Below are 13,527 nucleotides of genomic sequence, written 5' to 3'. Positions count from 1 at the left end.
AGAGGAAACTAGGAATTCCTGTAGTTTAGTGGCTCTCGCGAGGTGACCCAGAAAAATGAGAATAAAACGTTACTTCTAAAATTAAGTTAAATTAAAATGTTACCCTTTCTTCAGTATTACTTTACTCATGATCTCTCATATAATTGTCCTCAAGGAGCGTCCCCAAACTCAGTAAAGTCACCTGTTAACCTCGCTATTGGTTTAGCATTTGGAGTGTAAATATATTTGGTCAGCTGAGGAAAAGATATCATAGTAACAGAGGATCTCTTTAAAATTCAAATTCGTCATTTTTAAAGGCCAAGAAAAAAAGAAAAACGACCTCAATTTTTTAAAACAAAATGCTGAGGTGATAGAAAGTAGATGGATGTAAATTGAAATTCGTTCAATTAACATTTATTACAGTACTTCAGAAGCTAGACCAGTCCTCAATGACCGCAGTCTAGTATTTTTAGGCTGATTTTTTTTTTTAGGTCTTTCAAAGGGCCCATCAGTTTAGAAAATTGTCCTATTTGTCAGCCATGATGTACATATTTGAGTAATTTTTTAAATGTGTAAGCTGTAATCACAATAAGTTAAAAAAAATGCAGCAGAGCGGTTTAAGGGATCCTGGAGGTTAACATCCGATCCCCTCCCCCCGTTTTACCAAGGCCAAAAAAGGGACTTGCCCAACTCACCACTAGAGCCCAGTCTCGTGCTTCTTGAGTCAAATTTGGCCTCTTAATTACTGTGTGGTCTGTGCTGAGGTATAGGTAAGCCTCCAGGTGCAAAAGCCTATTTGGGCTCAGAGAAGTGTTTTACAGGGAAGGAATGGTTGAAAAGCAGGAATATTTCAGGGCTTGATGAGATTGACATTCACTACAACGGTTTCATTTGGAGACCCTACTTTATTTATTTCTGTTTAACAAATCAAAACACTGCTTACAGAAAAATATCTCAATTTTAAGTTTCTTTACAAATCAACTTTTTTAAAAGATTTTTCTTATTTTTATTTTTAAGTAATCTCTATACCCAACGTGGGGCTGGAATTTACAACCCTGAGATCAAGAGTCCTATGCTCTACTGACTGAGCCAGCCAGGTGTCCCATAAATCAACTTTTTTCACTGAGCAATTTAACTCCGGAATCAAACCAGCTTAATTCATTTGCCAATATTGTAGGAAACAAATTAACTGCAAAAGATGGAAATAGAGCTGAGACATGGGAACATAATAAAGGAAAGTGTAAGTAGGCCTTATCCATTTCCACCCAAATTAGCTGCTTCCCTATAAGTAAGTGGTTTTAAAGTTTAGCAGTGAGAAGTTAACTTATAAGAAATGAAATTATAAGAACTTAATCAACTTATTCACCTTGCAAATATATTGTTTAAACTTGTTGAACCAAATATACCATTTCTGCTAATGAAGACCTAGAAAGCCAGTTTCTTTGAATTAGAACTTGTTTTGAATAACATTTGAAGATAGATGAACTTGAAGCTCAAGAATTTCAAATTTGCTTTTTAACCAGTATTTTTATTGTTAAAGTATTCATCTCTGCCTTGTAGTTAACTACATTGCAAACAACTAAAGGACTAAAAGTTTAGTTTGTACTTTTTAGTAAGTCATTTAAGAACTTCATTTTGTCTTTTATGAAAGACTAAGTGATCTTTTACAGTGTTTTATTATGCTCCGGTGAAAGTTTCCTCATTTTAAAAATATGAAAGACGCCCCCTCCCCCCAAAAAATGGTGTCTTAGCATGTTTGGGAATAATGTCATTTCTCTTTTGTACATCGAGCTCACACCGTATAGAGCCTTTCAAATTAAAATCATTTGAGATTAGAAATTCATCAGCCCAGTATTTTATAAGAGAATGGACAGGTTTTATCTCAATGGGTATGGTTCTTTATTAAGTGTTAAAAGTGCATATAAAGTTAATTTAAAATTAAATTAGGTATTCATTGTATTTTTGTTCTAAGCAGTGGGTATAGTGGGTATTGTTTTAATAGTTTCAAGACAAAGTGGAAGTGTGAAGTTGATCAACCCTTTATTTTACCCCTTGATTAACAATTTCTTGGAAGAGAACTTAATAAAATTTGCAAAAGGCCCTTTCTCATCACAAGTGAATTAACTTTAAGTACAATATGAATGTAAAGAGGTTTATTTTTTTTAAGCTTTTTTATTTATTTGAGAGAGAGAGAGAGACCGAGTCGGGGGCGGGGTGGAGGAAAAGGAGAAGCAGACTCCCCACTGAGCCGAGAGCCCAACTTGGGGCTCAATCCTAACCTGAGGTGAAGACAGACACTCAACTGACTGAGCCACCCAGGCACCCCTGTAAAGAGGTTTAGATGGGCACTGTGAACATCTTGACTTCCTGTTTTAAAAACTAAAATAAACAATCTGGAACTTCTTACCACGGGCACCAGGAAAGCCTAGATTTTGCAAAGATATATGGAGCACTGTATTATGTTGCTATTCACTTCATTTTCATTGGTAATTGATTCTTTTCTTTAAAATGCTAAGAATTCTGTGAAGGAAGTTTTTATTCCGCATATAAATGAAGCTACCTGTGAATCATGAAAAGACACATATAGGTTGTTTAGTTTTAAAGACATCTTCCTTTTTAAGATAATCAATTGTAACTGCCCTGCAGTGGAATAGCCTGTTTCCAGAAGTTATAAAAACCTGCAGTGGGAGCCTGGGTGGCTCAGATGGTTAAGCGTCTGCCTTCAGCTCAGGTCAGGATCCTAGAGTCCTGGGATCGGGTCCCGCATCGGGCTCCCTGCTCCTTGGGAGCCTGCTTCTCCCTCTGCCTCTCTCTCTCTCTCTCTGTCTCTCATGAATAAATAAAATCTTAAAAAAAAAAAAAAAAACCTGCAGTAAGTCTAGGTATTCAAGCAGCAGATGGATAATCTTTTGTCCAAAAAGCTATAGAAGGAATGTATGCACAAACCTTTAACTGAAGATCCCTAAATTGTCATGCCCTGGGGCTGAACCCAAGGTATCTTGTACATATACCACTAATTTCTTTGAAGTGTTCTTTTTTTAAAAAAAAGATTTTATTTATTAATTTGACAGAGAAAGACACAGTGAGAGAGGGAACACAAGCAGGGGGAGTGGGAGAGGGAGAAGCAGGCTTCCCGAGGAGCAGGGAGCTCGATGTGGGGCTGAGCTGAAGGCAGAGGCTTAATGACTGAGCCACCCAGGCGCCCCTGAAGTGTTCTATCTTGAAATGTTTAGTCAGCATTTCTGTGCCTTAATACATTTGGTTAGTTTCAAGAGAAAAATTTCATTTTATGTTACTATTTAGTAAAATTGAGGCTTTAGGTAGTCTCGTCTTCTTTAGCCTTTAACAGTTTGGTACCCACTTACCTCTGAATAATCCAAATCAAAAAACATAGTGTCTAGGATTGGACAAAGTCCATAAATCCAAAAATCTAGTTTTCAAAATTACTTGGGAGCATATTTTCTTACACTACCTCCAGGCCCCACCTCAAACCTTTTAAATCAGAATCTCCTAGAAGTGGAGCCTAATAATCTGTATGTTTAAAATTTTTCCCAGGAAGACATATCAAGTATTTTGTTAAGTACAAAACTGAACTACTAAACAATAATTTCCAGGGCTGTACACTTAGGAGATAAAATCATAAATGCAAAGCAGTGATTTCTATAAAAGTCCAGAGTGGTTAGTTTTGGAGAGAGGGATAAGCGTTTGAAGGGACGTAAGGAATGCCTGGCATGGCCCGTGGTGGTTAGAGGATGTTTCTCTTTATAATTGTTCACTAAACTTTTTTTTTAACTTTCCTAGAAAATTCTGTTGCTTACTCAAATTTGAGAAACCCGGGATTTGGTGTGACATCTGATTTTTTTTCTTTCTACCTCTAAAATCCTGTTTTCTCTATGTCTTTTCCTCAGGTAGATTAAATTCAGCTATTTTAGTTTTTGCTGGGGAGAGATAGGTAGGGAGAAGGAATACTAAGAGGAAGGGATTTACTTTGCTTTTTTTGAACCTTCTACATAATGTCATTTCATTAGCTTTATCATTTTCTACTATTTTCTATAATTTACTAAATGGAGTTGTATACAAGCATAATTTTAGTAAAAAACTTCATAATTGCATTCTGTGTTGAGAAAACAGTAATGTTGCTTTTGTACCAAATAGTCATTCTTTTCTTAAAATATGTTTTAAAGGATTCTTTGTTTTATTTTCCAGAAAAGCAAATAAATAAAATAATGTTCGTTGTAAAAAAAAAGTATTTAGATACTTTTAGCATCCTTCATTCTGTGCTTTTTAATGGCATAGGATATACAAAAGGAACTCTTAAGTATACCAAAGGACTATAATTACTATAATAAGGTATTATTGTATAATCAGGAGTTAGGCCCTGACTTCTCAGATTTAAATTTATATTTTCTTTTCTCTCTCTTTTTTTTTGGTGTTGAAACCCAGGAACAAAGTAAAATTATGTTTTCATAAAATCTTACTATTCACCTGTGAAGAATGTAAAATATTGTTAAGTATAGTTACTTTATGATCCTAAAAAGGAAAGGAGTTCCTTAAAATCAAGCTAATTAAAATTATTTGCATCTGTGATTCTGTTGCCCCACCTACTCTCTTGTCAAGTTCATAGAAAGTAGAACGGTGCTGGGGCAAAGGGGAAATGAGGAGTTATCCCTTAATGGTTACCAAGTTAGAGTTTTGCAAGATGAAAAATGTTCTGTGGATGGGTAACAGTAATGGTTGCACAACAGTGTGAATGTACTTAATGCCACTGAACTATACAACTAAAAATGGTTAAAATGGTAAATTTTAGTATATTATACCACAATTTTTTAAATAAATAAAAACAATAGCCATCCCTAGAACAAAAAATAACAGCTGTGTCAACCACCTATTCTAAGTTTCTAGAAGGACCTAATTTAAAATTCTCACTAATGATTATATACTATTCTCTATTATTCCATTTAATGTAAAATGACAAGGCTATGTGATGTTAGACACTAAGTGTCTAACAAATGCCTTCACTAAATTTTTGGTGGATGAATGAAATAAACAGTTAAATATTATGCATTTATAAGATCACTGGTAAAAATGAATCTTCTCTCGGGTTCCTAGAGCTGCCTGAATCACTTTGAGAATGTCATTTTACCTTTGAAAGCCTCACTTCTCTATAAAATAAACATATTAACTAAGAATATCAATAACGTGCTTTGCAGCTCTAACAATCTTATTCCTAAAACTAAGCTATCTTATTCCAATCCATTCTTTCAAAAACTAAAAAGTTTGATTTCTCTCCTTTATTTTAATGGACCATCTTGATTTGTAAAAGAGAAAACATAGATGCATAGGATATTCTCTAAAAATGATTATTAAATTGACATTTATTAACTTTAAAATTATACGAGAAGCCTCTATAATTTTTAAAAAGCTTTGTATGCATCTTTCTCCTGTATATACAGCTAGAGGAATTTTGTCCTTTACTTCGTTATGCCCTTAGCAAAATCATAAAATCCTAACAATATTTAAGTGCCTAGAATTCAGGCATTATTCCAAGAACTAGAGATAGAGTAGTGAACAAAACAAAGCCTGTGCCCCTGCTCTTGTGGAACTTCTATTCTAATGCAAGAAGCGAGGAGGACACACAGTAAGTATATGTCAGCTGGTAGGTAGTGAGTGCTTAAGAGAGAGAGGCAGCAGAGAGAAGAAAAGAAAGAACGAAAGAAAAAAGAGAGGGAGGGAAAGAAAGAGAAAGAAAAAAAGAAGAATCATAGATAGGGGAATGAGGAAGAATTGGAGAGGATTGCCCTTTCAGATAGAATGCTCAGATCTCTGATCAGATAAAAAATGGGCAGAAACTTGAAGGAAATAAAGCCCTACAGATATCTAGGGGAAGAGTGGTCCAAGCTATAGGCATAGCAAGGGGGAATGCTCTTAAACAGGAGCTTGCTTCATAGGTTGCAGGCAAAAAAGGCCAGGTGTGCCTGCAGTGAAGTAAGCAAGAGCATGGTGGGAAATGCACCTGAGAAAGAGCTAAGAGCCTGATCATGCAGCTAAATGAGTAAGCAAGTAAGAAAATGGAAGGAAATGACATCGAAGAGCTAAGGGCCATATGGGACCTTGTAGGTGACGATAAGGACCTAGGCTTTTTTTTTTTTTTTTAAGATTTTATTTACTTATTTGTCAGGAAGAGAGAGAGCACAAGCATGGGGAGCTGCAGGCAGAGGGAGAAGCAGGCTCCCCACTGAGCAAGGATGCAGGGCTTAATCCCAGGACCCTGGGATCATGACCTGAGCTGAAGGCAGATGCTTAACTGACTGAGCCACCCAGGCGTCCCAGGACCTAGGCTTTTATTCTGAGAGTGGAAACCATTGAGAATTTTGAACAGGGGTGTGAGATCCAATTTAGAGGTTTTGAAAAGATCATTCTAGCTGCTATGTGGAAAACAGACTGCAGGGTGATAAGAGTTTATGCCAAGAGATTGCACAGGAGACTTGATAATGAAGGTGAGAGTTGTTGGTGACTTGGACTAGGGTGGTAGAGGTGGAGGGATGATAAGTGATTCAATGACAGATATATTTCAAATAACAGAACCTAAAGATTTACTGATTGATTGGGTTGAGTGTAAAAGAGAAGGAAAGTTTGCAACATGAGTAACTGAAAGAATAAAGTTGCCATTTACTAAGGTAGTAAAGAGGAGAGAGAGAGTAGATTGAAGGAGGGGTTTTGCACATGTTAAGCTTGAGATGGCTATTTGACATCTAAGTAAATATGTCGAATAGACAGCTGGATATGAATCCAAGGGAGAGTTACAGGTTGGAGTATATTAACCAAGCAAAATGTGCTAAAATAAATTCTAAAGAATTGTCTCGCTTTCCGTTCTGCAAGATACTGTTTGCTTTGCTCCTGGTCACTCCATCTCCACCTGTCCTTTTTATATCTGTGTGCCATTTGGTTATTCTAGTTTGCAAACTCTCATTCATTACCTCTGAGAATTGCCTCTTAAACAACTAAGTACACACTTAACAGAAGTGGAAAAGAATAATTAAATGTTGTACTATATGCTATTAGAAAATACCAATTTTGTTTATTTTACTCTGTGATTAAAAGAAAAGTTAAATCACTAGCTAACAAGATTCTTTGTTCAGTTCACTGAGTTTTAAATATACTGGATCTTTCTCTTTATTTCAGTACAGAAAAAGGCAGTTTTCAGCCCAGCACCTGAATAAACGGGGTATTTTTTTTAAAGTTTAAGTAATCTACCCCCAACATGGGGCTTGAACTCACGACCCTGAGATCAAGAGTTGCATGCTCTTACGACTGAACCAGCCAGGCACCCCTAAATACTATATTAGATCTAAGAGACTACTGCTTTTCTGTGCAAACCATGCCAAATTATAAAATAGACCTTCCTTTTTAGAGAGCAATCTGACAATCAATATCTGGTAAAGTGGAAGATGCTGATATAATCTAGAAATTCCACTTTCAAGTATATTGCCTAGGGAAATTCTTTTTTTTTAAGATTTTATTTATTTATTTGAGAGAGAGAGAATGAGAGATAGAGAGCACGAGAGGGAGGAGGGTCAGAGGGAGAAGCAGACTCCCTGCCGAGCAGGGAGCCCAATGTGGGACTCGATCCCAGGACTCCAGGATCATGACCTGAGCTGAAGGCAGTTGCTTAACCAACTGAGCCACCCAGGCGCCCTGCCTAGGGAAATTCTTGATATGTGTACAAAAATATAGCTATAAAAATGTTCATCACAGCTTTGTTTATAATAGTGGAAAATTAGAGTAACCTAAATGTTCTTCAACAAGAAAATAGTTAAACTATGGCATATTTAAAGGCATATTCAAACAATGGAACACCATAAACAGACAAAATGAACGACCTAGGACTACATTTATTAATATGGATAAATATCACAATGTTAAAATGAAAAAGGAAGACTGGACAGATATATGTATATATATACATACATATATATATATGGTTTTTTATTTCACATCTCAAAAAGGAATATCATCCTCTCTAATTTCACAGAACCTTTCATGTGTGAGACACTGTGTAAGATGGTTTTTACCTATATCAGTTAATTTTTCACAACAGCCTTGTGAAACAAATAATGTTATACCTATTTTACATTTATCTTTTCAAAATATATTAATGTAATATGTGCCAAGGGCATTCTAAGTATCGAAGATATAGTAGTTAAATGAAATTTCATGGGGCGCCTGGGTGTCTCAGTCAGTTAAGCGTTTGCCTTCAGCTCAGGTCATTTTCCCAGGGTCCTGGGATGGAGCCCCACTCCCCCTGCTTGTGCTCTCTCACTCTCTCTTCTGTCAAATAAATAAAATCTTTAAAAACAAAAAACAAAATTTCTGTTCTGCCAGACCTTTTCCAGTGAGGGAAGACATATAATTTAAAAATATGCAAGCAAGAGGTGCCTGGGTGGCTCAGTCAGATTAGTGTCCATTTCTTGATTTCGGCTCAGGTCATGATCTCAGGGTCATGAGGATCAGGCTTAGTGCTGGGCCTGGAGCCTGCTTAAGAGTCTCTCCCCCCGGGCGCCTGGGTGGCTCAGTTGGTTAAGCGACTGCCTTCGGCTCAGGTCATGATCCCAGGGTCCTGGGATCGAGTCCCACATCGGGCTCCCCCCGCTCTGCGGGGAGCCTGCTTCTCCCTCTGCCTCTGCCTCCCACTCCCCCTGCTTGTGCTCTCTCTCTCTCTCTCTGTCGAATAAATAAATAAAAGAGTCTCTCCCCCCCCAGAATAAATAAAATAAAATGGTTTTAAAAAGTTTTTAAATAACAATATGCAAGCAATTATGTATTAAGTGGTGATATCGTCTACAAAGAAAAATAAAGCAGGGTAGCATAATAAGGATCATTATTTTAGATAGCATAAATAAACTAAAACTCAGAAGTTGAAGAAACTCGTAGAAGGTAAGCAACCTGCTGAAAGTCACTCAATCTCAAAATCTGGAGCTAGGATTTAAACCTAAATCAATCTAATCCTAGAGGCTTCTCCTTTTAAAGGATGGTTAGGGGCGCCTGGGTGGCTTGGTCGTTGAGCGTCTGCCTTCGGCTCGGGTCATGATCCCGGGGTCCTGGGATCGAGCCCCATATCGGGCTCCCTGCTCCACGGGAGGCCTGCTTCTCCCTCTCCCACTCCCCCTGCTTGTGTTCCCTCTCTCGCTGTGTCTCTCTGTCAGATAAATAAATGAAATCTTTTAAAAAAATAAATAAATAAATAAATAAATAAATAAATAAAATAAAGGATGGTTAGATCTATCATTTACACTTTGGAAAAAGACATTCATTATGTAATAGCACCTGAGGTCAGCCGCGCTAGAAGAAAAAAGAGTTTTTAGTGGAACAGGAAGGAACAGAGAACAGTCTAGATAGGTTGAGTACTTTGGACAACCAAACACCCTCATAAAGTGCCAGTTACATATAGGAATCAGAGAATAAGATTCAGAAAGTGAGAAAAAAAGTTAAGAAAATAAAGCAAGCAAGCACCATCTTAATTTTGCCTTAAGCCTTGATACCATCTTGAGTGGCACTAAAAATCATTTTCAGTGCTACTTATTGGAAGTTGGTTATGGATTCCCAGTGTCAGTATTAAGAAATTAAGCAGAGAACGTATTCATGTATTTATTAAGATGAATTTTAGTTTTAGTACCCAATCACTTATTTAATAATAACTTAATTAATAATCTTCAGGGCAAGCCACTTAACCTTTCAAGGTCTTTTCTTTTCCCTTTAGGCTCTGTCCACAATAGCTGTCTAAATTAACTTTTTAGTCAGCAGCATTTTTTCATCTCAGACATCTGAATAACCATATGCTCTATTATAAGACAAATTGATCATAACCTGTAGTGTTTCACATTTCACCCCCATTGGCATCCCCTGCCATTTATTGAACAGTAAAATTTATTAAATGCTTACTATAGAAATAAACTAAGACCTACCAGATAAGAAAAGCAAAACCTACTTATTCTGCGCTCACTGTAGCAATGGAGTCAGCCACCATCACTTGCATTTTGGCAAAGACGCAAAGGCAGGCAGAAAAATGGGAAAGCTTTATAGTGGAAAATAAGAAAGGCTGTTGGGATGTCCTGATGCTGTTGACCTGGGGAAGCTGCAGGTGGGCTAACTAGAAGCAGACTATCTAGTGTGATTGGTTAAGGATGCATATTTGGCTCTCTCTGGTGGGTCCTAAGTTGGAAGTGGGGATAAAAATTAGGAGAGCACTCAGTTATTAGTTAAGTCCTGGCTGTTTGGTGCCTTTTGTAACAGAGGTTATTGTGTAGCTTCCTGGATTGTCACTAGAGGTAGTGGTCTGACTTCCTACAACTCTGACTTATAGCAGGCTGGCTTTCTGGGCTGTTTATTGGGGTTGGCTTCTTGGGCAAGATACTATGGGTTCTGTCATTATATATGGTCTGGCCATTGTCCCTTACTTCACTGTGCCTTACTACTTTGCATCATTCACAATTATTTTGAGTTAAAGTCTTTAGCATGAAAGGGTAATGTCTTAGTGAAGTGCTTAATTTTAGCATGATTTCCCACAAGAATAATTTAACAAGCTGAAAATTTTATTTTTTCTACCATTGACATACTATTGCTTTTTACTTTCAGTGGTTACCAGTGACTCAGGAGTTGAGCTTCCAGAAATTTATTGAACAATCTGACTTACTAGAAGAACTTAAATATGACTTCAATGAAAAAGCTGAATTGAGACACACTGAGACACAAAGGCCTTTTGTCTTTAACTATTATAAAAATGTCCTTGAGAGAAATAGCAAACGCTACCAGGCCCTTGGCCATTTGCTTGCACAATACATTTATGAGCTTTTGGAGAAAGTATGCAAATTACAAAAAGTGTATATCCCACCAGAGGCTGATAAGGAACCAAGAAGCTTCTTTTTCATGAGTGAGACAGCATTAACAAGTCATCATTCTGTTCTTCTTGTCCTTCTTCAAGACCATGGGGTCTTTAGAGCTGGTCAGTGGAGTCAGCAGGCAATAATACATCATGGTCTCCAACATGGAAGTCAGATACCGTGTATTCAAATGGCATTGCAGGCACATTATGATGTAATTGTGCTAAACCCCAATGACAATTTTGTGGACCTAAAGATGGAAAAAGAGTGGAAAGACCTTTTAACACAAAATATTGGGTCCTCTTCCCTAAAAATGGTTCAGGCAGAGAATTTTTTATCTCTCCAGCAACCTCTCCAGTGCATCCCTAAAAGATGCAGCAACACCCCTGAAGAACACATGGCTTACATTTGGGATTACTTCATTTCAAAGACTGAAGGCAAAGATGTTGCTTTCATTGTACATGGTTATGGGGGTTTGGTATTTATGGACTTACTTGTTCGTAGAAAGTGGGAAGTGATGAACAAAGTATATGCTGTTGCACTTATTGACTCTGAACATCATGTAGGACACCAGTTGGGAAGTGATGTACAGTTATTAGCCTGGATAAAGCACCACTGCCGTGAATGGGTGACAAGTCCTAAGCCTTTGGATAAACCTGCAGCTACTGTTTTAAAAAAGGAGTTTCCTATGGTTTCTGCTGGTACAGAAAAACACAACTTAGCCCCTTCCTCTAGCCTTCAGTCAATTTTTAAATACTTTAAAAGAGCTTTGAAAGCCAAAACAACTATTAATTTCTCTCGAGTGCCAATAGTAACAAGAAGCTCCACAAAAAGAAAGCAAAGTGCTTAAGTTGCTTTTTTGTCATCTAAGATTTTTTTTTGTCTCACTGAAATGTTGCTAATGTAGATGCTAGAAGAAAAAGAATACTTCACAGTACTATATTATGAAACGAATATACACAGTGTTATATTCTGGCTTGAGGTTTGATTGGTTACTTCCTTTGAAGAGTGAATATGTTCTCTTTTGTAGCCCTATTGATGAACAGTCAATACCATCATTAATATTTTACAGTATTATTCAAGTTAGAGGATCTTTTGAAAAGCTCTCTTATGATTTAATAGAATGTAGTTGATACAGATTAAATCCTAAGTCTTTGGTTTCTATGTGGTTAATGCCATATTAAAACTATAAGTGAACATAAAAATTATCATAAACTCTATTTTTATATGTTTGTGTTCTTTTGCTTAAATTTATTAGTCTTCTGTTCAAATGTATTGAAGGTATTTACTCACACCTTCAGTTAATATTTGAGTGTCTACTATGTACCAGTCAATTGTAGCTGTTGAGGATACCAGCAAACAAGGCCAACATTGCCTTTATCCTTGTGGAGTTCACAATGAACAACAAATTGCTAGTGTGAAGAGTGTTCAGAAATATAAGGTGCCATGGAACATCTAGTATGAGAGCTAACAGCCTTGGGGGCCAGGGAATGCCTCCCTGAGAAAATTATGCTTAGTTTAAAGGATAAGAGCAATTAGGTGGGAAAACAAATTCATAGGCAAAGGAATAGCATATGCAAAAGTCTTGACATGGGAGAAAGAAGTCCAGTTCAGCTGAAGCTAAAAAATTATGGGTGAGTAATGTCAAAGAAAAAATTATTCATGACATTTGTTAAAAGATACAAGGAAGACTTATTTAGGAAGGATTACTGCAATGGGGTTTTGCAGTAAGGGAAAGAGATCAGGCTGAACTTCTGACTCAACAAGGACAGTTGAAGGTGGGGAATGTTATAGCCAAAGTGTAGGATGAGGGTCAGTGAATGGAAAATTAACCAAGAGGAAACATCAGGCATAAGAGAGATTCTTAATAGGCTGACTCAAAATAATTCTTACTGAAGGCAGGCCAGGATGAGGAGGCCTGGAGGATGAGGAATTTTATCGGATCCTGAAGATCAGATGCCAAAATGGGAGATTTTCACTAACTGACAGCAGAATTCTTGCTAAGACTGGATTAAGTGACGACAACAACAACAACAAAAACTGGACTACGCGGACCAAGGATGGAGTCCAACGTTGGAGCCTAGTTGAGAAGAGGGCTCATAGGAGGGAGCTGGGCTCAGATTTGGTCAAGGAGAGAGGTTTTGTCAGTAGTTGGAAAGTTAAGTTAGAGAAATAATCAGAGGCAGTTTGCTCAAGGCTGCAATGTCCATGGTTATGATTTTCGACTTTATTCTCATGACAATGAGAAACGTTGGATGGTTTTAGACTGGAGAATATTCTCAGCTTTACATATTATAAAGAATATCCTGATTGCAGTTTGGGGAATAGATTAGAGGAAGGACAAGCTTGGAGGCTGAGAGACCAAATTAATTTTGGTAGTAGTCTGAGAAATACTTAATACTAATACTTAACTACTAATACTAATATAGTTAACACTAATATTTAATTATGTAATACTTATGCTATATGCTAACACTTTTGTTTCTGTGAAAAAATTTTGTGATTGGAGGTCAGGAATAAAGAGAAGGAAATAATAAGGATTACTCCCAGATTTTTGACTTGAGCAACTATATGTATAGAAATGCCATTTGCTGAAATAGGGACTACTGGTGAAAAATTTATTTTGGCTGTTCCAGAAGTTCTAAAAAGAGAAAAAGGAGGAGGTAACAAA

The 13,527-nt window shown here is 37.0% G+C and overlaps 1 protein-coding gene across 1 annotated transcript; it reads left to right on the top strand.

Moving 5' to 3' along the window:
- Nucleotides 1-6,047: 6,047 nt before the first annotated feature.
- On the top strand, nt 6,048-11,706 carry LOC113915900 (putative protein FAM172B). The gene is made up of 2 exons (XM_027581799.1): nt 6,048-6,092; nt 10,612-11,706. Exons 1-2 carry the CDS (start codon nt 6,048-6,050, stop codon nt 11,704-11,706), a joined length of 1,140 nt encoding a protein of 379 aa, XP_027437600.1.
- The last annotated feature ends 1,821 nt before the right edge of the window (nt 11,707-13,527 follow it).

The sequence above is a fragment of the Zalophus californianus genome, chromosome 1 (assembly GCF_009762305.2).
Source record: "Zalophus californianus isolate mZalCal1 chromosome 1, mZalCal1.pri.v2, whole genome shotgun sequence".
Lineage (NCBI taxonomy): Eukaryota > Metazoa > Chordata > Mammalia > Carnivora > Otariidae > Zalophus > Zalophus californianus.
Note: the sequence above shows the minus strand (reverse complement) of the source record. Positions and strands in the feature narration are given on the sequence as shown.

Excerpts from the sequence above, each read along its gene's own strand:
- LOC113915900 (XM_027581799.1), top strand. The coding sequence starts at position 6,048 with ATGGAAGGAAATGACATCGAAGAGCTAAGGGCCATATGGGACCTT. Across the intron at positions 6,093-10,611 it reads TAAGGGCCATATGGGACCTT|TGGTTACCAGTGACTCAGGA; the intron begins GTAGGTGACGAT and ends TTTTACTTTCAG.